The sequence below is a fragment of the Panulirus ornatus genome, chromosome 20 (genome assembly GCF_036320965.1).
Source record: "Panulirus ornatus isolate Po-2019 chromosome 20, ASM3632096v1, whole genome shotgun sequence".
In the NCBI taxonomy this organism is placed as follows: Eukaryota; Metazoa; Arthropoda; class Malacostraca; order Decapoda; family Palinuridae; genus Panulirus; species Panulirus ornatus.
In genome coordinates, this window is record NC_092243.1 from 31784105 (window position 1) to 31810278 (window position 26174).

Below are 26174 nucleotides of genomic sequence, written 5' to 3' on the forward strand. Positions count from 1 at the left end.
TTCACCTCACATCATCATACAGTAGTTCACCTCACATCATCATACAGTAGTTCACCTCACATCATCATACAGTAGTTCACCTCACATCATCATACAGTAGTTCACCTCACATCATCATACAGTAGTTCACCTCACATCATCATACAGTAGTTCACCTCACATCATCATACAGTAGTTCACCTCACATCATCATACAGTAGTTCACCTCACATCATCATACAGTAGTTCACCTCACATCATCATACAGTAGTTCACCTCACATCATCATATACAAACAAAAACTAGTAGCAGGAAAAATGATCAGATCAGGTCACTGGCAACAAATGGAGAATGACCTCCTATTTACTGTGAGTGATCTAGCGTCCTCCTTCACTCATGGTCTCATCCAGTACTGAATGACTGCCGGAGAGGCAGATAGAACAAGAAAGGATCGACAAATACACTTACCCCAGATGAGAGTGACCATCATGGTGAGCGGAAGGAGACGGATAAGCAGGCATACTTACCCTGGATGAAAGTGATCCACGGAAGGTGGGGTGAAGCGGCCAGTGACCGCCTCGTACACGAGAATACATAGCAACAGGCGAATGTTCACATTTATTCTGAATAACACCAACCAACATAGACAAACAGACAAACAGACTGATAGACACACTGTAGAAATAATAATGATCGTCATGAGAGGTGAGATGAAGCAATGGATAAGGAGAGCACTTACATTGAACGATAGTGACTATACTAAAGGCAGGAATAATACAGGGAATGAGACACACTCACTCTGGATGACAGTGACCATCACGGAGGCGGGGGCAGCGTTGGAGGGTAAGCAGGTGTAGTTTCCCTCGTCGCGACGAGACACCGATGATATATACAGCTTAGACGACTTGCCCGAGTTGTCCACCGACACGCCTCGCTCCCTGCAGCCAGGGAAACAACAGTGAGCATTAGTGGGTGTCCATGATGTATCATGAACAGTGAGGGATACTTGTATACCTCAGTGTATGATGGAGAACACTGGTGAACATTGAAGATTTCCGTGAACAGTGAGGGATACTTGTATACCTCAGTGTATGATGGAGAACCTTGGTGAACATTGAAGATTTCCGTGAACACAAAGAAATATTGTTGATCATTATAATATGAAACCATGAGTGCTGTTAGAGCTAAAGGATGATAGGAAACGAAAGTGAATACAAGGAAATTATGGTAATCCTTATGAACACTGAGGAAAACCAACGAGAGAGCGTGAACACTGCACAATAATGAAAACTATAGGAATGATTATGATCAAGAACGAAGAACAGTGAACTCTCGAGAATTAGATTATTTTCTTTTAATGTTAGTTAATAATGGTATGAAAGACCTGTGTTTAAGTTTTGTAAATGTTAATCTTTATCACTCAGTACATCAATAACTCTTTAGAAAATGTTACAATACTTTGAATCGTTGAGCAACAGTGATGATTTTTGGTGAAAACGAGCAACTGCTTCTTATATCAAAGGTTCAAGTCAAGGACAGAAGTCCTCATCACAGCCAGAAACTGTGTAAAGAATAGAAGACAAAAGAGACGGCGCAGGAAAGAGAACAGCTATTGAGTTGCTGAAGTGTAAAGTTTGTCTTTTATAAAGGGGCAGGGGGCGTTGTCGCTGAGGAAGATACGAGAAAATATAGAGTTCCAAGGTTTAGTGGTGTACGCCCGAGCAGACATCCTAGTCGCCAATCCTCGGCTTCCCACTATTTATGCTACGCAGTGGCTTGGCGACTAAAGCTGGACTTTCAGACAAGTATGTCTTTCAGATAGACGTTACGAAGAGGTAAAGGGATCTGATATCATAACGGTTCAACCTTGAGGAGCCTTCGACCACATGTTACGCAGTGGCTTGCGTTGAGGTGGACAAGCAGCCAGCTCAACTGGCAGCAGACACCACAGAGATGAAAAGAGACGAAGATAACCAGCAACACGGAGCAGGTGAAGCAGGTTAAGCTTAGATAGCAGACTCAAGAAGTCGGATTACTCTCGACCCGTCGGTTAAGTTAACTGTGAGCGCGACATTCCAAGCAAAGGTGAATCATTCCTTTATAAAGCAGAGTGAATGAAAGAGGAGAAAAGTCTTCGGTATCTGACAAGAAGACAGATCAAAACAGACGAAAAAAGAGATTTTTTTTTTTTTTTTTTTTGCTTTGTCGCTGTCTCCCGCGTTTGCGAGGTAGCGCAAGGAAATAGACGAAAGAAATGGCCCAACCCACCCCCATACAAATGTATATACATACGTCCACACACGCAAAATACATACCAACACAGCTTTCCATGGTTTACCCCAGACGCTTCACATGCCTTGATTCAATCCACCGACAGCACGTCAACCCCGGTATACCACATCGCTCCAATTTACTCTATTCCTTGCCCTCCTTTCACCCTCCTGCATGTTCAGGCCCCGATCACACAAAACCTTTTTCACTCCATCTTTCCACCTCCAATTTGGTCTCCCTCTTCTCCTCGTTCCCTCCACCTCCGACACATATATTCTCTTGGTCAATCTTTTCTCACTCATTCTCTCAATGTGCCCGAACCATTTCAAAACACCCTCTTCTGCTCTCTCAACCACGCTCTTTTTATTTCCACACATCTCTTACCCTTACGTTACTTACTCGATCAAACCACCTCACACCACATATTGTCCTCAAACATCTCATTTCCAGCACATCCATCCTCCTGCGCACAACTCTATCCATAGCCCACGTCTCGCAACCATACAACATTGTTGGAACCACTATTCCTTCAAACATACCCATTTTTGCTTTCCGAGATAATGTTCTCGACTTCCACACATTCTTCAAGGCTCCCAGAATTTTCGCCCCCTCCCCCACCCTATGATCTACTTCCGCTTCCATGGTTCCATCCGCTGCCAGATCCACTCCCAGATATCTAAAACACTTCACTTCTTCCAGTTTTTCTCCATTCAAACTCACCTCCCAATTGACTTGACCCTCAACCCTACTGTACCTAATAACCTTGCTCTTATTCACATTTACTCTTAACTTTCTTCTTTCACACACTTTACCAAACTCAGTCACCAGCTTCTGCAGTTTCTCACATGAATCAGCCACCAGCGCTGTATCATCAGCGAACAACAACTGACTCACTTCCCAAGCTCTCTCATCCCCAACAGACTTCATACTTGCCCCTCTTTCCAAAACTCTTGCATTCACCTCCCTAACAACCCCATCCATAAACAAATTAAACAACCATGGAGACATCACACACCCCTGCCGCAAACCTACATTCACTGAGAACCAATCACTTTCCTCTCTTCCTACACGTACAAATGCCTTACATCCTCGATAAAAACTTTTCACTGCTTCTAACAACTTGCCTCCCACACCATATATTCTTAATACCTTCCACAGAGCATCTCTATCAACTCTATCATATGCCTTCTCCAGATCCATAAATGCTACATACAAATCCATTTGCTTTTCTAAGTATTTCTCACATACATTCTTCAAAGCAAACACCTGATCCACACATCCTCTACCACTTCTGAAACCACACTGCTCTTCCCCAATCTGATGCTCTGTACATGCCTTCACCCTCTCAATCAATATCCTCCCATATAATTTACCAGGAATACTCAACAAACTTATACCTCTGTAATTTGAGCACTCACTCTTATCCCCTTTGCCTTTGTACAATGGCACTATGCACGCATTCCGCCAATCCTCAGGCACCTCACCATGAGTCATACATACATTAAATAACCTTACCAACCAGTCAACAATACAGTCACCCCCTTTTTTAATAAATTCCACTGCAATACCATCCAAACCTGCTGCCTTGCCGGCTTTCATCTTCCGCAAAGCTTTTACTACCTCTTCTCTGTTTACCAAATCATCTTCCCTAACCCTCTCACTTTGCACACCACCTCGACCAAAACACCCTATATCTGCCACTCTATCATCAAACACATTCAACAAACCTTCAAAATACTCACTCCATCTCCTTCTCACATCACCACTACTTGTTATCATAGTGATATTAAACATTTCATCGTGCTAAGTAGTTGAAGGATAGCACCATCAGAGAAGCTGGAAAATTCTTGAAAAGTTTGAAAAGAAAAACAAAAGAAACTAGATCTTCGAGAAAACAAGTTGATGTTATTTTTTCTAGTGGGAAAACCTAACCAGATTCAAGTTTTAGGTAGAAGTGAAATGAGAGGCTAGTCAAGCAAGAATAACTGGAGTGTATTTAGAAGTGCAGAAATGCAGTTTTGATCTATCAGCACACTAGTAAATAAGATTATTTGTTAAAGTAAGAAGGTCGTTCACATTCAAGTGATAAGCAAAACCTGAAGAACAAACGTCTTATTAAAAAAGAAGAAAGGCTGATCCATCAGCAGTCACGGAAGTGAACAAGCTTGAAACGTCGAATATAAACAACAGAAGCGTTTAAGGAATCAAGACGGTGACAGAAGGTTTTACGAGGTCTCTCATTGAAAGTGATCAGACACTTGCAGCTTGGGATCTTGTCATGTACAGTTCATACCGGCAATCAGAAAGAAAAGTGAAATTCAAGATACTTATGGGAATGCAAGTTCGCCTAGAGTTTACATAACTTTAAGATCTAAAGCAGTGAGACAACATGTGAAAGGGCATAGATAGGTCGACAGTCTTTAGAACAGGCAGCAGTGACGCATGCTTCCATATCAAAGAAAAAAACCTTGGTTTTGAGGCAAGATCAAACCCGATGATCAAGCACGGGAGTAAGATCATAGGTGCACAATTGGAAAACGAAGAAGGCTGGCGTCCGGGACACGAACCTTTGCTTGTCTTCGAGGAGGGAAGCTTTCTTTCTTTTATATTGCACAGCAAGGGATAGCAGGACGAGTCAATAAGATAGTAAGAGGTGCATCAGTAGGTGAGGGAGCATCGGGAACAATAGGCACTCCCAATAACCAGTTCGGAGCTGTGGACTATAAACTAAGCAGAACAGTTTTACAAAACATGCAGACGACGATGAAACCCAAAGAAACCTCGACAACGCTCGACTTTCTTAGAAAACGACCAAATACAAACTACGTCACAAAATAAAAGAAAAAATTCAAATGGAAAGAGATCAACATCTTGGATATGACGACAGCATGAACACACAGTGGTCTGTCTACTCTGGTGTTGAGGAGCAAGGAGCCAGACATGAAGCCATCATAATTGGAGCAAATAATAGCTGCTATTTCGTAAGAGTTAAAGTTGCTTGGAGAAATTATTTTATGAACATGCTGAAATTTTGAAAAAAAAAGTATTCTGTAAGTGTTTGCACCACAATAACGTTTAATAACAGAGGAAAAATAAATGGTTTTCAAACCACAGGAGAGAATAAGATGAGAACCGTTACACAAAGAAAAAGAAGATGATTGTAATAGCAGACTAGAATTGTACACCAGAAAATTATAGAATTAATAATGAAATGCATAAAGGCAGATATAGTAAAGGAGGCAAACATAAAGACAAAATATGGTGACATAGCGCAAGAAAAATTTCTAATTCTTGAATGACCTCATTAAACATCAAGATAGAGATTTACTTAATGTAGGTGGATAAAGAAAACTAGGTTGTATGATGAAGAAAGCTCTGATTAGACATAACAATTTCAAACGAATGTATAGTAATTAATGCAAAGATGGTCCAACACCAACAGACTCATAACAAACACTAAGCCATTTAGACAGATTGTTAATAAATCAAAGTGAAAAATTGATAAATCACTGCATAAGGAAATCTGTGTACAGAAACTTGAAAGAGTAAACATTGAACAAAGATATATTTACAGAACCTCAAGAAATGTGGGAACAAGACTAAAGCATTCGTACAGAGTTGAGTCATGAGAGGAAAGATCGTGAAAGGCAAGTGTTCTGGGAGCAGATAAGTGAGCGCAAGCAGCTTTCGTGCACGAGACCGGGCATTAGTGATGGGTGATCTGAATGCGAAGGTGTGTAATGTGGTAGTTGAGGGTACAATTGGTGCATATGGGGCATTCAGTGTCGTGAATGGAAATGGTGTAGAGCTTGTGGACTTCAGTGCTGAAAAAAGAGTGGTGACTGGGAATACCTGGTTTAAATAGAGAGATATACACAAGTATACGTATGTGAGCAGGAGAGATGGTGAAAGGGCACTATTGATTACGTAGTAATTGATAGGCGTGTAAAAGAGAGATTTTTGGGTGTAATTGTTCTAAGAGGAGCAGCTGGGAGGATGTCTGATCACTATCTTGTGGAGGCGAAGGTGAAGATTTGTAAAGGTTTTCAAAATGGAAGAGAAAATGTAGGGGAGAAGAGAATGGTGAGAGTAAGTGAACTTGGAAAGGAGACTTGTGTGAAGATATACCAGGAAAGATTGAATGTAGATTGGCAAAAGGTGAGAGCAAATGAAGTGAGAGGAGTGGGTGAGGAATGGGATGTATTTCTGGAAGTAGTGATGGCACGTGCAAGAGATGCATGTGACATGAGGAAGGTGGTAGGTGGGCGGATTAAAAAGGGTCATGAGTGGTGGGATGAAGCAGTAAAGTTCTTAGTGAACGAGAAAAGAGAGGCGTTTTGACGGTATTTGCAAGGAAGGAGTGCAAATGACTTAGAGATGTATAAGAGGAAACGGCAAGAAGTCAAGAGGAAGGTGCAAGGATTGAAAAAGAGAGCAAATGAGAGTTGGGTGAGAAAATATCATTCATTTTTAGGGAGAATAAAAAGATGTTTTGAAAGGAGGCAAATAATGTGCGAAAGACAAAAGAACAAATGGAAACATCGGTAAAGGGGGCAAGGGATGAAGCGATAACAGGTAATGATGAAGTGAGGAGATGGAGTGAGTATTTTAAAGTTGTTTATTGGACGGGTTTACCACAAAGGAAGGGTTTGTGTTCTTGGTCTAATCACTGTATTCGATGAGCTGGTCTAACTTACAGTTCAGGTTCCTTTGAAGTCTATTTCGTTCACTTCTTAATCTAGAATAACAGTCGTCCAATATACGGATCTTCCGTGGCTATACCGACACAATGGAAGATCCGTATGTTGGACGACTGCTACTCTAGATTAAGAAGTGAACGATATAGACTTTAAAAGGAACCTGAACAGTAAATTAGACCAGCTCATCGAAAACAGTGATTGGACCAAGAACACAAACCCTTACTTTGCGGTAAACCCGTCCAATAAACAACTCGACAAGGATTCTTTGTGTGGCCTAGGTTACGGATTAAGTTTTATGTGCTTTAACAAGGAAGCCAACTGTGTTGATGTAACAAAGTTTTTCTGTAATTTAGAATAGTACAGTAAATTACCTAATGATGAAAGTAACAACTGTAAAGGTTTAGCGTATGCCAGTTTGTCAAAACCAATGGATCCTACTTGCCTTAAAAGGTTCATAAGAGCTATTAGCAATCTAAAAAAAAGATAATGATAAACATATTACTAAAGCAGATGAGACTAACACAGTTGTGATTGTAAACAAAAAGGAATATTTATCTAAAATGAATGATCTTTTAAGTGATGACACAACATACTTTCAACTCAGTTAGAATCCCCTAGAAGCCGCAAATTCTCATTCTAATAAAGAACAGAAGTTGTTAATGAAAGATAATGGTTCGCTTATCAAAAGTTTGTCATCTTTGTCCCTTTCATTGCCATATATGTATGGACTTATTAAAACACATAAACCAAATTTTCCAGCAAGACCTATAGTGAGTTCAATAGGCTCTATCACATATATATTGTCAAAGTAGTTAGTTTCTTTATTAAGCCCATTAGTTGGTAAGATATATCAATTCTAATATCATGAACAATGTAGATTTATTTAAGCATGATGATATCAATCTTGATTTTGATTTCAAACTGGTTAGTTTGATGTTTCATCTCTGTTCGCAAAAGTTCTAGTTGATGACCTCAGAATACTTGAGTGAAGTCTTGGACAATATTCATTCACCTATTTCAAAGTCTGTTTTTTCTGAAGTGATAAAATTTTGTATAAAAGACTGTGTATTTCAATTTAGTGAAGAGCTTTACTCTCAGAAATTAAGTAATCTCTACATGGGACTCTTTGAAACAATGGTACGAATAGATATCTTATTCTCTAATGCATTTTCGTTTAGGTATGTAGATGACGTTCTTTATGTTTGGCCAACAAACGAAAATTTACAAACATTTCTTCCTTTACTTAATAATTTAGTGCCTTCCATCAAATTCATTGTAGAAACTGAAAATTATGGTGTGTTATCAATATGACATTGCATGACTCATAGGGATGGAAACATGTTTAAGTTTAGCATATACATAAAACCTTCCAATGTATTACTCATCTCAACGTGACAGTTATGTTATCATCATTCCAATCCATGTCCCTTAGGGCAATACGTTTATTGATGACTTTGAAAAGTTATTTTCATTGGATCCAAGTTAACGCATCCTATACCTTTTACTGATAAATTTCTTCAGCTGGCAAAGAAATCATTTTGTAGAGTTAAACCCAAACCTCCCATTGACACCAAGAACCTTTTAATTCTCCTTTTTAGTAATGATTCTACTTTACTTCCCACATTTCATAAATCCTTTAATGTGAATGTTGCCTTTGGCTACAACAATACTATAAAGAATATCTTAATCAGGAACTCACCAGAAAGTTTCGCCATGTAAAAACTGTGATAAGTTTTATGTTGGGCAGACTGGTGAGAGTCTTTCTGTTAGACTCAAGCAATATAGATATAGAACAAGAACAGGACGAGAATCAAATGCCTTGCTTAATTATGTTAGAAAATATGATTTTCATATTGACTGGAGCAATGCCATATCAGTTATCAACTCTAACTCCTGTACCACAAGAAATTTCATTGAATCTTCTATCATTAAATACACAAAGAATGGTAACATTAATATTGGTGAAGGTCTATACAAATTGGGTAGCTTTTTGTTGAAAGAATTTGTGAAAAGTTCCCTTTCTTGTCCACATAATATATCTTATGATACGCATGTTGCCGGACTTGAACTTGTTTACCAAATGACGTCCTAACTACGTCTCGTCATTGTATATCAAGTGATTGTTATGTATCTTTCTTGTACCTCCCCTGATGATGTGATCGTTACACGAATGTGCTTTGGGAACTTATTGTGTTTCATTTCCCTGTGGTAAGAAAGGAATCTTATTGATCATGTGCTCAAATGTAATGAAGGCAAGCAAGTATAAATATGTGCATGTGTATGTACGTATATGTCTGTTTATATATATATATATATATATATATATATATATATATATATATATATATATATATATATATATATATCCCTGGGGATAGGGGAGAAAGAATTCTTCCCACGTATTCCCTGCGTGTCGTAGAAGGCGACTAAAAGGGAAGGGAGCGGGGGGCTGGAAATCCTCCCCTCTCGTTTTTCATCTTCCAAAAGAAGGAAGAGAGAAGGGGGCCAAGTAAGGATGTTCCCTCAAAGGCTCAGTCCTCTGTTCTCAATGCTACCTCGCTAATGCGGGAAATAGCGAATAGTATGAAAAAAAAAAAAAAAAATATATATATATATATATATATATATATATATATATATATATATATATATATATATATATATATATATATATATATGTATATATATATATATATATATATATATATATATATATATATATATATATATATATATATATATTTATTTTATTTATTTTACTTTGTCGCTGTCTCCCGCGTTTGCGAGGTAGCGCAAGGAAAGAGACGAAAGAAAAGGCACAACCCACCCCCATACACAATGTACACACACACACGCCCACACACGCAAATATACATACCTATACATCTCAATGTACACATATATATATACACACACAGACACATACATATATACCCATGCACACAATTCACACTGTCTGCCCCTATTCATTCCCATCGCCACCTCGCCACACATGGAATACCATCCCCCTCCCCCCCTCATGTGTGCGAGGTAGCGCTAGGAAAAGATAACAAAGGCCCCATTTGTACACACTCAGTCTCTCTCTCTCTCTCTCTCTCTCTCTCTCTATATATATATATATATATATATATATATATATATATATATATATATATATATATATATATTTTTTTTTTTTTTTTTTTTTTATACTTTGTCGCTGTCTCCCGCATTTGCGAGGTAGCGCAAGGAAACAGACGAAAGAAATGGCCCAACCCCCCCCCCCCATACACATGTACATACACACGTCCACACACGCAAATATACATACCTTCACAGCTTTCCATGGTTTACCCCAGATGCTTCACATGCCTTGATTCAATCCACTGACAGCACGTCAACCCCTGTATACCACATCGCTCCAATTCACTCTATTCCTTGCCCTCCTTTCACCCTCCTGCATGTTCAGGCCCCGATCACACAAAATCTTTTTCACTCCATCTTTCCACCTCCAATTTGGTCTCCCTCTTCTCCTCGTTCCCTCCACCTCCGACACGTATATCCTCTTGGTCAATCTTTCCTCACTCATTCTCTCCATGTGCCCAAACCATTTCAAAACACCCTCTTCTGCTCTCTCAACCACGCTCTTTTTATTTCCACACATCTCTCTTACCCTTACGTTACTTACTCGATCAAACCACCTCACACCACACATTGTCCTCAAACATCTCATTTCCAGCACATCCATCCTCCTGCGCACAACTCTATCCATAGCCCACGCCTCGCAACCATACAGCATTGTTGGAACCACTATTCCATCAAACATACCCATTTTTGCTTTCCGAGATAATGTTCTCGACTTCCACACATTTTTCAAGGCTCCCAAAATTTTCGCCCCCTCCCCCACCCTATGATCCACTTCCGCTTCCATGGTTCCATCCGCTGACAGATCCACTCCCAGATATCTAAAACACTTCACTTCCTCCAGTTTTTCTCCATTCAAACTCACCTCCCAATTGACTTGACCCTCAACCCTACTGTACCTAATAACCTTGCTCTTATTCACATTTACTCTTAACTTTCTTCTTCCACACACTTTACCAAACTCAGTCACCAGCTTCTGCAGTTTCTCACATGAATCAGCCACCAGCGCTGTATCATCAGCGAACAACAACTGACTCACTTCCCAAGCTCTCTCATCCCCAACAGACTTCATACTTGCCCCTCTTTCCAGGACTCTTGCATTTACCTCCCTAACAACCCCATCCATAAACAAATTAAACAACCATGGAGACATCACACACCCCTGCCGCAAACCTACATTCACTGAGAACCAATCACTTTCCTCTCTTCCTACACGTACACATGCCTTACATCCTCGATAAAAACTTTTCACTGCTTCTAACAACTTGCCTCCCACACCATATATTCTTAATACCTTCCACAGAGCATCTCTATCAACTCTATCATATGCCTTCTCCAGATCCATAAATGCTACATACAAATCCATATATATATATATATATATATATATATATATATATATATATATATATATATATATATATATATATATATATATATATATATATATATATATATATATATATGTATATATACATATATATATATATATATATATATATATATATATATATATATATATATATATATATATATATATATATATATATATATATATATATATATATATATATATATATATATATATGTGTGTGTGTGTGTGTGTGCCTTGATCGCCGTTTCTCGTATTAGCACAATAGCGCCAGGGACAGATGAAGAAAGGTCGCATTCGCTCACACACATTACCTAGCTGTCAAGTGTAATTCACCGAAACCTCAACTTCCTATCCACAACCATGTCCCACAGACCCGGCCGCTTCACATGCCCTGGTTTAGTCCAATGATAGCACGTCGTCCCCCTGTGTACCACGCTGTTCTAATTTACTATATCCTATACACACTTTTCACTCTCCTGCATGTTCAGGCCCCTGCCACTCATTCTGTCTTTTCATATCCTATTTGGTCTAACCTTTCTCCTTGCTCCTTCCTCTTCTGACAACCATATCCTCTTAGTTAACCTCTCCTCACTCACTCTCTCCATTGTCAAAACTATTACAGTTCACCCTCTTCCCCTTTTTCATCAACACTCATTTCATTGTCACACATCTCTCTTACTCTTTTATTACTTCCTTGATCAAAACACCTCGTACACATATTGTCCTCAAACATTTCATTTCCAACACTTCCAAACTCCTCTGCACACCCTCATGCACAGAACATGCCTTACATTAATATAACACTGTAGGAACTCCCACACTTTCAAGCATCCCATTTTTGTCCTAAATAAAATGACCCTCAATCCTGATAAATGAAATAACCTTGCTTTTATTCACATTTACTGTCAACCTCCTCCTTTTACACGTACCTACGATTACTGCAACAAGTAATGATTTTGGTAGTTTAGTATCATGCTTTTGTTTATGAAGGTATTAGATTCCAACTTCTTGTAGTGGCGCTGCAGTGATCGGATGAGGCTACATATATTAGAGGCCATTCACATAAGAGATAAAGCATCTGTCGTCAACTTCCAGACAGACATGACCGCCTCCATACAGCTGTTTGATGGCCCGCCAATAAGACGTAGACCTAACGCCGTTTTAGAACAGGAGAAACACATCACTGACCTTACCGCAAGCTACCGAGTCCACCATTTCAGGACAGGTGGAACGAGTCATTGACCAACCCGGTCCTGGGTTACGAAAGTCAGAGAGAATCAAACGGGTCCGACCTGACCTCACCTCCACACGCAAACAGTAACGGCCTCGCTTAGCCTGAGTTAGTGTATTCAGTGATTAACTGTCTATATTCCTACTTCGTGTAAGGTTATTCTGTTTCTCTCGTCTGTAAGTGTTTTTTTTTATACTATTACATCCATAATTTGTTTTTCGGTTGTAGCTCATATTACCCTCCATGGTATTGTTAATCTGTATCGCTAATAGTGTTTTCCCAAACTTTTTATGTTCTGTATCATGAGGTTTGCTTGTTATACACAATTGTTTGCGTTCTGCATTTTATATCAAAGTTTTGTGACGCTTTTTTTTCGCTCTCTTTTGTAGATTCCTGACAATGCAAATACTTTAGTGTCAAAAGTGTCATCAGTGATGGTATAAATAATCGCTATACATGAATCGTTTTTTCTGTAAGCATCATTATCATAAACCAGTTTTTATAAACAAATCACAAATAAAAACGTTCATAATGAACGCTGTTACCGCACTGGCACTATACACCAGGATATTGATCATGAAAAGGTAGAAATAGGAACAGACATTATAAGGGTGACAAAAATATCTTCACTGGTGAATCTCAACTTAGTATATAAATCAGACACTGAAACTGTATATATTCCAAGACTTCAGCGAATATTGTAGGTAAAGAAAGGGAATGTTTTAAGACTTTTTCTTGAGGAAAGAACACTAGCAGATCTGGCAGCACTGGCAGGAAGCCAACATGACCACAAGCCACTTACCCGGAGTGTTATCATATCTCTTTAAACTCATACAAAAGTTTTCCTGTGAATCTGGAAGAAAGTACAAGAATGAGTGGTGGAAAAAAAAATTCTATTTGGGGAAAGCGAGCAACTGGTGGCTCAGAGATGCTTGTTCTAAGCTGTTCCAATACCCTCAAATCCTATGGTGTCTTCCCAGCAGAATAATGAAGGGACTGTTATGCACAAGAAGAACAGTGAGTTGCACATTATCACCAACACCGAAGTTATCAGTAGAGGCATCTGATGAGGTGATACAAGGTGAGTTAATACAAGGTGAGGTGAGCTAGAGATTGCATAGTTACTTGTTGCCATTGTTTTGTTACATCCACTAGTAACATATGTGATGCTGTGAAGAGAAAGGGTAAAGGAAGTACTTTTAGGAGGATAAAGATTCACCAAAGTGCAGAACATTAGTAACAGGAGTTACTTCTCTGTCATAACGTAATGCTTTGAACATGACCATCATGGACAACAGGTATTGTAGATGAATCAGCTGACGTGACCGAATCGAAACATCTTTGTACTGTTACCTAATACTTGAGTGGAAAATACGAATGAAAAACATATTGTCACAGGACTTTCTGGTTTCACCCCTGTATACCAGAGAACTAGTGACTCAGTATTTCAGACCATCAATGTTCCCTGACGGATATCAGCTGGAAACACCAGGACTGTATGGGATATACATCATATGGTGCAATCGGTCAAGAGGAGACCGAGCAGCCCTCTCTGGACAAGGTTCCCCTTTGCCTTTATGTTTTCAGATGCGTCAGAAATTCCCATCAAGTCCAGGATTTCTCAGATCTGAAATACGACACGAGGTTCTGTAGGAGCGTCATAAGTAGGTAGCATACGTGAAACGTTTTAAAGTCACGGACCAAAGAAATGACAGACTAGGTACACCTCAACCAGTCCAGCAAACACGAAGGAATGACGTGATGGCTGGTGTGCGGAGTGGTGTTACATAACATCTTGACGAGCAGGAAAGAGCTCAGAACCTTCTTCAGCCACGCGGAAAGGATCTGCACTGCTGAGTCTCGATGTAAAGGACGTATCATCTCTGAAGTGCTCAGTGATTTTTCACTTTTCCTCTACATTCCTTATATAACTCCTATGGTTATTGAGTAGGAAGAAGATAACCCTTGTCTCAAATTTAAGAATATACATCCACAAATGTTGGAGGATGACCACTATCAAATTTTTGAAATCAGATTCATTGTTGGAGCACGACAGAAGAGCAGATGGACAAGATAGATCCTGGTGCTCACTGTGATCTGGTAAAAATATGCCACGAGGAAGACTCAAATGTTGAATCAAAAAATTCAGGTCAAATGATTATTTCATTTAATTTTCATGCTGTGCTACACTACACATATAGCATTTAATTACTTACTCTATGCAAATGAATGGCAGAACATAACGACGGTAATTAATTAGAATATAGGGATACATATCGAAATAACCGAATTGATATTTTTCACATCAAAACAATTATTGTTAGCTCGGGTGACTGAGCTATTGTTTTCGTGAATTTGTATTATTTTTTTCATGTGTTGTTGTACTGATGGTTTAAACGGTAGGCATAATGTATTTCATACTACATAATCCTACAGATATTATCTTTCATCACAATGAGTCAGAGACAAGATGTTCTATTCTTATCAAAGAGGCAGTAGAGCAAGTCGAGAAGCGTCTAATGCTTACTCTTGCTGTCTTCTGACCCTTGAGCAACCTGAATTCAGGTGGGATTCTACGTTAGGTAAAGAGTGCAATATTGAAAGCCATTTTTCCTTCATTTAATGGAAGGGCTGGAATCTGTTACTATAGAGCAGAAACATAAGCTCCTGCGTGGTGAACGGCCCAGGGAGGCTATATTTCATGGACAAATCATTAATGCCAGATATAAATTTCAGGTTCGATTAGGTTCACATATTGCGGTGGATTCTTGCCCCTTTAAGGCCCTATTTGAGTGTGCACTGTCCTACCTTGCTACTCAAGTGATCAAAGCAGTGGTGGATAGTGTATTCTCCCATGTAAACCATATCATGACAACACTCCGGAATAGGATGGGACTGAAAATGTTGGATTCGGTTGTAATTATTCATATCCACTTTCGTTTCAAGGGTAAATGTTGTTAAGACATTGTTTCAACTCTTCGTAAGTTGTCACTGCTCAAAACATGACCACTGTTAGTCCTGTGCAAATGATGATGATGCATTTAGAAATGTGTACCTTGATCTATGACGGCATTTTTCATATATAAAATAGGGTAGTGCACATAGCTTTTAAGTCTTACAATGTGATTTTTATGTGTCTTTTGTTATGATTATGGTTTACTGTGGCTTTGATTAGTTTTGATTATGGCATCTGTTGGTTGTCTAGTATTGATCATGGCATTTGTTGGTGTGTGTTTTTATTTGATGTTAGTGAAAATGTACATTAGTTATATTTTGTATAATTCAAAAATTTTCCCTAAAATTTTGTAGAGAAATACAAAGCGATAGGGTCTTGGAACTTTTTGGTTATAATAGCTAAAACAATAAGAAACGTCGGGTACATTTCAGCAGCTAAGTAGTTAATGAAGTGGGCTGGAGAATATAATTGAAACATATTGTTATATTTTCGGGTAGGAAGACAGAGGGGACCTTTACCTACTATGTGAATTCTTTTATGGATAAAGGATTCTAAATTGCCACCAAAACATAATACATTCTTGCTAGTTTAACTTATCTCTCAATTAATATCATTGGTCAAGAGAGTGAGAGACAATTTCTTAACTGAATATTTGGCCTTTCCATCTAAACTTGTGGCTTATATTTTGCGACTATTTTGGCTTTTCTGACCTGCAATACCCGAGTCTTGGCATTATTTTCCTTGGAAGACCTAACATGCCTGGTCACTCTGCCAGGTAGCACAATTTCCTACGCAGATGAATCTGTTGACCCCAACACTACGATAATTGATCCAGTCTTCAGTGCAGAAGATGGCAACACAGTTCCTGGAGGACTTCGGCAAGTTCTTCCTCTCTCCAAAGTGACCTACTGTCCTGGTGACCCTACAACATGCGCTCTTGAATAGTTATAGATCTGTGTTCGTTCATACTGATTCGTGATGCACCACTGAAGCTCTCCAGTGTGGTGATTTAAGTACAATATGCAGTTCACTTCATCTGTAGGTGGCTTTCTACATAGTCAACAAAGTGGATAAGTAACTATGAACTGGCTCCCCAGTCATGCAAGCACAGGAGGGAATGATCGAGCTGATGACGCAACCAGAGTTGCCCTGATGAATCAATCCAGAGAAATGGGCATCCCAACCAGCCAGGAGCAGATCAAGAAGCCTACCATAACGCTACCTGCCCAGTGAGCATAAGGTAGGTACAGGAGACTGACATATGAATCAACAAGAGCTTGGTGGCATCATCTCGTGACGAAGTACGTAAGACCATCGCTCAGTAAGAATACTGTGTGGGAGGGACGAGAGCATCCGGCTCCGGCTAGAAATGGGCTGCCTATGTGAATGGGAAATGGCATCGCGGTACATGTTAAAGACGACGTATGCCAGCTCTCTGACTGGAGAGCTTAGAAGTCACTAGAACACTAACGAACACAACGAGGAGAGGCTTCCAGCCACACTAACCAGCAGGGAGAGTTCCATGGATCCTCACCACCACTCGGTGTCAAGGAACATTGCAGAGCCTCGGTGAACATTCTCATCCACGTGAGTATTCACTCTTGGAGTATTACTAGAGAACATCCAAATAATAGGCAGACATCCTTGTTAACCCCTTAAACCAAGTAGTTTATCTCAGCCCTAAAAACTGATACACAGCCTTACCAGGGATGGACACATGACGCATGACATTCGTCTTACCAGGTGTCCCTGCTCGTATGGAAGTTGATTTTAATGAATATGTGTCGATTACGCTTGAGCTAATTACCTTACATATTCTTAGACGTTGATTTACGGCGGGTTACATTTTCTTTTATAAGTTTTGTAGAGATCTTCAACTTTATCCCATTCTCATCATATTGTTAGTTGTAAAATACCTAAAATACTCGCTAAAGATCATGTTTCTTCTACAGTTACTGGACTTTACGTGGATAAATCTATTTCTATTTCGTTGGTTTTCGTTTGGTATTTTCCAGCCAGGTCTGTCAACGCTGGCAACTGGTTATTAGTGTTGACTGTCATTCATTATTGATGATTTTGGCTGACTTTTGATCTTGACATTTTTTTACCGTTGTTGATGGCTGTCCTAAGCCATAAACTACTATTTACCAGTTTCTCCACAGTTTCACCGTGGATCTTGATTCCTGGGTGTTATTCAGCAATACTGGTTAACTTTCTTTAGTACTGACTGCGTCAAACGGTCTTCATAAATGCTCACTTGTGGTCATCCATGATGTCAGGTGGCCTGTACTTTTCCCATCATCGTCACTGTTCACTATTGCCGACACATCGTCAACGTTTGTTTACCACTTTTCACCAGTGATTTACACCAGTGTTCACTGTAGCTCAGCAGTATTCATGTTCAAAAGTTCTGATAATTGTTTTCCAGCAATAACTCCTGTTTCCTAGTATACATCGTGATTCATCAACACAAACGTCCACTGCTGGACATAGCTAATTCATTTTCACTCGTGATCACCAATATTCATCAATGTTCAAGATCAACAGTGTTCATAGCTGTTCATTTGTGATCTCCACTAATTAGTGTGTTCATTCCTGGCTGCCATTTTTAACTAATGTTTGCCTTTATATACAATTATAACTGCTTTATCTTCATTCTCTTTATTCCTCATTCGTCTTTATTGTTCCACGTTATTTAGCAAAACCAGCAGGTCTATCCTAAGGTTTATATGATTTCATTAATGTTATCCACTACGACAACTGCACTTGTATGAGCCATGATAATAGACAATGATAATTTCAAGAAAGCATTGAAGTGACTATTTCACACGTGAATTTATAATTGGTTGGTGCAATGAAATTGTTCTGGCGAAAGAGCCTGTTACAGCTCTCTCTCTCTCTCTCTCTCTCTCTCTCTCTCTCTCTCTCTCTCTCTCTCTCTCTCTCTCTCTCTCTCTCTCTCTCTCTCTCTCTCTCTCTCTCTCTCTCTCTCTCTCTCTCTCTCTCTCAATATATATATATATATATATATATATATATATATATATATATATATATATATATATATATATCATTTTATTATTTTTATTTTGCTTTGTCGCTGTCTCCCGCGTTTGCGAGGTAGGGCAAGGAAACAGACGAAAGAAATGGCCCAACCCACCCCCATACACAATGTATATACATACACGTCCACACACGCAAATACACATACCTATACATCTCAATGTACACATATATATACACACAGAGACACATATATATATACCCATGCACACAATTCACACTGTCTGCCTTTATTCATTCCCATCGCCACCTTGCCACACATGGAATACCATCCCCCTCCCCCCTCATGTGTGCGAGGTAGCACTAGGAAAAGACAACAAAGACCCATTCGTTCACACTCAGTCTCTAGCTGTCATGCAATAATGCCCGAAACCACAGCTCCCTTTCCACATCCAGGCCCCACACAACTTTCCATGGTTTACCCCAGACGCTTCACATGCCCTGATTCAATCCACTGACAGCACGTCAACCCCGGTATAACACATCGATCCAATTCACTCTATTCCTTGCCCGCCTCTCATCCTCCTGCATGTTCAGGCCCCGATCACACAAAATCTTTTTCACTCCATCTTTCCACCTCCAATTTGGTCTCCCACTTCTCCTCGTTCCCTCCACCTCCGACACATATATCCTCTTGGTCAATCTTTCCTCACTCATTCTCTCCATGTGCCCAAACCATTTCAAAACACCCCCTTCTGCTCTCTCAACCACGCTCTTTTTATTTCCACACATCTCTCTTACCCTTACGTTACTTACTCGATCAAACCACCTCACACCACACATTGTCCTCAAACATCTCATTTCCAGCACATCCATCCTCCTGCGCACAACTCTGTCCATAGCCCACGCCTCGCAACCATACAACATTGTTGGAACCACTATTCCTTCAAACATACCCATTTTTGCTTTCCGAGATAATGTTCTCGACTTCCACACATTCTTCAAGGCTCCCAGAATTCTCGCCCCCTCCCCCACCCTATGATCAACTTCCGCTTCCATGGTTCCATCCGCTGCCAGATCCACTTCCAGATATCTAAAACACTTTACTTCCTCCAGTTTTTCTCCATTCAAACTTACCTCCCCAATTGACTTGACCCTCAACCCTACTGTACCTAATAACCTTGCTCTTATTCACATTTACTCTTAACTTCCTTCTTTCACACACTTTACCAAACTCAGTCACCAGCTCTGCAGTTTCTCACATGAATCATCCACCAGCGCTGTATCATCAGCAAACAACAACTGACTCACTTCCCAAGCTCTCTCATCCACAACAGACTTCATACTTGAACCTCTTTCCAAAACTCTTGCATTCACCTCCCTAACAACCCCATCCATAAACAAATTAAACAACCATGGAGACATCACACACCCCTGCCGCAAACCTACATTCACTGAGAACCAATCACTTTCCTCTCTTCCTACACGTACACATGCCTTACATCCTCGATAAAAACTTTTCACTGCTTCTAACAACTTGCCTCTCACACCATATATTCTTAATACCTTCCACAGAGCATCTCTATCAACTCTATCATATGCCTTCTCCAGATCCATAAATGCTACATACAAATCCATTTGCTTTTCTAAGTATTTCTCACATACATTCTTCAAAGCAAACACCTGATCCACACATCCTCTACCACTTCTGAAACCACACTGCTCTTCCCCAATCCGATGCTCTGTACATGCCTTCACCCTCTCAATCAATACCCTCCCATATAATTTACCAGGAATACTCAACAAACTTATACCTCTGTAATTTGAGCACTCACTCTTATCCCCTTTACCTTTGTACAATGGCACTATGCACGCATTCCGCCAATCCTCAGGCACCTCACCATGAGTCATACATACATTAAATAACCTTACCAACCAGTCAATAATACAGTCACCCCTTTTTTAATAAATTCCACTGCAATACCATCCAAACCTGCTGCCTTGCCGGCTTTCATCTTCCGCAAAGCTTTTCCTACCTCTTCTCTTTTACCAAATCATTTTCCCTAACCCTCTCACTTTGCACACCACCTCGACCAAAACATCCTATATCTGCCATTCTATCATCAAACACATTCAACAAACCTTCAAAATACTCACTCCATCTCCTTCTCACATCACCACTACTTGTTATCACCTACCCATTTGCGCCCTCCACTGAAGTTCACATTTGCTCCCTTGTCTTACGCACTTTATTTACCTCCTTCCAGAACATCTTTTTATTCTTCCTAAAATTTAATGATACTCTCTCACCCCAATTCTCATTTGCCCTCTTTTTCACCTCTTGCACCTTTCTCTTGATCTCCTGTCTCTTTCTTTTATACATCTCCCACTCAATCGCATTTTTTCCCTGCAAAAATCGTCCAAATGCCTCTCTCTTCTCTTTCAATAATAATCTTACTACTTCATCCCACCACTCACTACCCTTTCTAATTAATCCACCTCACACTCTTCTCATGCCACAAGCATCTTTTGCGCAATCCATCACTGATTCCCTAAATACATCCCATTCCTCCCCCACTCCCCTTACTTCCATTGTTCTCACCTTTTTCCATTCTGTACTCAGTCTCTCCTGGTACTTCCTCACACAAGTCTCCTTGTGTATATATATATATATATATATATATATATATATATATATATATATATATATATATATATATATATATATATATATATATATATATCTTTCTTTCTTTCAAACTATTCGCCATTTCCCGCATCAGCGAGGTAGCGTTAAGAACAGAGGACAGGGCCTTTACCTGACACAATTCTCTGTTCCTTGTTTTGGAAAATTAAAAAAACACGAGAGGGGAGGATTTCCAGCCCCCCGCTCCCTCCCCTTTTAGTCGCCTTCTACGACACGCAGGGAATACGTGGGAAGTATTCTTTCTCCCCTATCCCCAGGGAAATATATATATATATATATATATATATATATATATATATATATATATATATATATATATATATATATATATATATATGTATATATATATATATAGTCGGAGAAGGCGACTAAAGGGGACGGGAGCGGGGGGCCAGAAACCCTCCCCTCCTTGTATTTAACTTTCTAAAAGGGGAAACAGAAGAAGGAGTCACGCGAGGAGTGCTCATCCTCCTCGAAGGCTCTGATTGGGGTGTCTAAATGTGTGTGGATGTAACCAAGATGTGAAAAAAGGAGAGATAGGTGGTATGTTTCAGGAAAGGAACCTGGATGTTTTGGCTCTGTGTGAAACGAAGCTCAAGGGTAAATGTGAAGAGTGGTGGGAATGTATTTGTAGTAAAGTCAGGGGTTAGTGAGAGGACAAGAGCAAGGAAAGGAGTAGCACTACTCCTGAATCAGGAGTTGTGGGAGTATGTGATAGAGTGTAAGAAAGTAAATTCTAGATTGCATGGGTAAGACTGAAAGTTGGTGGATAGAGATGGGTGATTATTGGTGCATATGCATCTGGGCATGAGAAGAAAGATCATGAGAGGCAATTGTTTTCGGAGCAGCTGAATGAGTGTGTTAGTGGTTTTGATACACAAGACCGGGTTATAGTGATGGGTGATTTCAATGCAAAGGTGAGTAATGTGGCAGTTGAGGGAATAACTGGTATACATGGAGTGTTCAGTATTGTAAATGGAAATGGTGAAGAGCTTGTAGATTTATGTGCTGAAAAAGGACTGGTGATTGGGAATACCTGGTTTAAAAAGCGAGATATACACAAGTATACGTATGTAAGTAGGAGAGATGGCCAGAGAGCGTTATTGGATTACGTGTTAATTGATAGAAGCACGAAAGAGAGACTTTTGGATGTTAATGTGCTGAAAGGTGCAACTGGAGGGATGTCTGATCATTATCTTGTGGAGGCGAAGGTGAAGATTTTTGGGAGTTTTCAGAAAAGAAGAGATGTTAGGTTGAAGAGAGTGGTGAGAGTAAGTGAGCTTGGGAAGGAGACTTGTGTGAGTAAGTACCAGGAGAGACTGAGTACAAAATGGAAAAGGTGAGAAAAAAGGACGTAAGGGGAGTTGGGGAGGAATGGAATGTACTTAGGGAAGCAGTGATGGCTTGCGCAAAAGATGCTTGTGGCATGAGAAGCGTGGAAGGTGGGTTGATTAGAGAGGGTAGTGAGTGGTGGGATGAAGAAGTAAGATTATTAGTGAAAGAGAAGAGAGAGGCATTTGGACGATTTTTGCAGGGAAAAAATGCAATTGAGTGGGAGAGGTATAAAAGAAAGAGGCAGGAGGTCAGGAGAAAGGGCAAGAGGTGAAAAAGAGGGCAAATGAGAGTTGGGGTGAGAGAGTATCATTAAATTTCAGGGAGAATAAAAAGATGTTTTGGAAGGAGGTAAATAAAGTGCGTAAGACAAAGGAGCAAATGGGAACTTCAGTGAAGGGGGCTAATGGGGAGGTGATAACAAGTAGTGGTGATGTGAGAAGGAGATGGAGTGAGAATTTTGGAGGTTTGTTGAATGTGTTTGATGATAAAGTGGCAGATATAGGATGTTTTGGTCGAGGTGGTGTGCAAAGTGAGAGGGTTAGGGAAAATGATTTGGTAAATAGAGAAGAGGTAGTAAAAGCTCTACGGAAGATGAAAGCCGGCAATGAAGCAGGTTTGGATGGTATTGCAGTGGAATTTATTAAAAAAGGGGGTGACTGTATTGTGGACTGGTTGGTAAGGTTATTCAATGTATGTATGATTCATGGTGAGGTGCCTGAGGATTGGCGGAATACTTGCATAGTGCCATTGTACAAAGGCAAAGGGGATAAGAGTGAGTGCTCAAATTACAGAGGTATAAGTTTGTTGAGTATTCCTGGTAAATTATATGGGAGGGTAATTGATTGAGAGGGTGAAGGCATGTACAGAGCATCAGATTGGGGAAGAGCAGTGTGGTTTCAGAAGTGGTAGAGGATGTGTGGATCAGGTGTTTGCTTTGAAGAATGTATGTGAGAAATACTTAGAAAAGCAAATGGATTTGTATGTAGCATTCATGGATCTGGAGAAGGCATATGATAGAGTTGATAGAGATGCTCTGTGGAAGGTTTTAAGAATATATGGTGTGGGAGGCAAGTTGTTAGAAACAGTGAAAAGTTTTTATCGAGGATGTAAGGCATGTGTACGTGTAGGAAGAGAGGAAAGTGATTGGTTCTCAGTGAATGTAGGTTTGGGGCAGGGGTGTGTGATGTCTCCATGGTTGTTTAATTTGTTTATGGATGGGGTTGTTAGGGAGGTGAATGCAAGAGTTTTGGAAAGAGGGGCAAGTATGAAGTCTGTTGTGGATGAGAGAGCTTGGGAAGTGAGTCAGTTGTTGTTCGCTGATGATACAGCGCTGGTGGCTGATTCATGTAAGAAACTGCAGAAGCTGGTGACTGAGTTTGGTAAAGTGTGTGAAAGAAGAAAGTTAAGAGTAAATGTGAATAAGAGCAAGGTTATTAGGTACAGTAGGGTTGAGGGTCAAGTCAACTGGGAAGTAAGTTTAAATGGAGAAAAACTGGAGGAAGTAAAGTGTTTTAGATATCTGGGAGTGGATCTGGTAGCGGATGGAACCATAGAAGCGGAAGTGAATCATAGGGTGGGGGAGGGGGCGAAAATTCTAGGAGCCTTGAAGAATGTTTGGAAGTCGAAAACATTATCTCGGAAAGCAAGAATAGGTATGTTTGAAGGAATAGTGGTTCCAACAATGTTGTATGGTTGCGAGGCGTGGGCTATGGATAGAGTTGTGCGCAGGAGGGTGGATGTGCTGGAAATGAGATGTTTGAGGACAATATGTGGTGTGAGGTGGTTTGATCGAGTAAGTAATGTAAGGGTAAGAAATAAAAAGAGCGTGGGTGAGAGAGCAGAAGAGGGTGTTTTGAAATGGTTTGGTCACATGGAGAGAATGAGTGAGGAAAGATTGACCACGAGGATATATGTGTCAGAGGTGGAGGGAACGAAGAGAAGTGGGAGACCAAATTGGAGGTGGAAAGATGGAGTGAAAAAGATTTTGAGTGATCGGGGCCTGAACTTGGAGGAGGGTGCAAGGAATAGAGTGAATTGGAACGATGTGGTATACGGGGGTCGACGTGCTGTCAATGGATTGAACCAGGGCATGTGAAGCGTCTGGGGTAAACCATGGAAAGTTTTGTGGGGCCTGGATATGGAAAGGAAGCTGTGGTTTCGGTGCATTATTGCATGACAGCTAGAGACTGGGTGTGAACGAATGGGGCCTTTGGGGGGAGGAGGGAGGGGGTTGTTATTCCATGTGTGGCGAGGTGGCGATGGGAACAAATAAAGGCAGACAGTATGAATTATGTACATGTGTATATATGTATATGTCTGTGTGTGTATATATATGTGTACATTGAGATGTATAGGTATGTAGATTTGCGTGTGTGGACGTGTATGTATATACATGTGTATGTGGGTGGGTTGGGCCATTCTTTCGCGTATTTCCTTGCGCTACCTCGCTAACGCGGGAGACAGCAACAAAGCAAAACAAACATATATATATATATATATATATATATATATATATATATATATATATATATATATATATATATATATATATATATATATATATATATATATATATTCCTATGAGTCCTCGGGGAAAATGAAACACGAAAAGTTCCCAAGTGGACTTTCATGTAATAATCACATCATCAGGGGGAGACACAAGAGAGGAATATAACAGTCAGTTGATATACATCGAAGAGACGAAGCTAGGGCCCCATTTGGTAAACAATTATATTAATATATATATATATATATATATATATATATATATATATATATATATATATATATATATATATATATATATATATATATATATATATATTTATTTTGCTTTGTCGCTGTCTTCCGCGTTTGCGAGGTAGAGCAAGGAAAAAGACGAAATAAATGGCCCAACCCACCCCCATACACATGTATATATATACACGTCCACACACGCAAATATACATACCTATACATCTCAATGTACACAAATATATATACACACAGACACATACGTATATACCCATGCACACAATTCACACTATCTGCCTTTATTCATTCCCATCGCCACTTCGCCACACATGGAATACACATGGAATATATATATATATATATATATATATATATATATAAAACACGATAAGTTCCCAAGTGCAATTCGTGTAATATTCCCTCTGAGGCTCAGTCCTCTGTTCTTAATGCTACCTTGCTAACGCGGGAAATGGCGAATATGTATGAAAGGAAAGTAAGGTATATATGTATATGTATGTGAATGTCCATGTATTTATGTTAATATGTATGTATGTTATCCCTGAGGACAGGGGAGAAAGAATGCTTCCCACGTATTCCCTGCGTGTCGTAGAAGGCGACTAAAAGGGAAGGGAGCGGGGAGCTGGAAATCCTCCCCTCTCATTTTTAGTTTTCCTAAAGAAGGAACAAAGGAGGGGGCCAAGTGAGGATATTCCCTCAAAGGCTCAGTCCTCTGTTCTTAACGCTACCTCGCTAACGTGGGA

The 26174-nt window shown here is 39.8% G+C and overlaps 1 protein-coding gene across 1 annotated transcript in view; it reads right to left on the bottom strand.

Annotated features, from left to right (window-relative positions):
• Positions 1 to 26174, bottom strand: part of LOC139755799 (uncharacterized) — a 336170-nt gene that overhangs the window by 48949 nt on the left and 261047 nt on the right. Inside the window, exon 6 of the mRNA XM_071674415.1 lies at positions 778 to 917. Within this exon, the coding sequence (XP_071530516.1) occupies positions 778 to 917 (140 nt within the window). The remainder of the gene's footprint in view (positions 1 to 777; positions 918 to 26174) is intronic.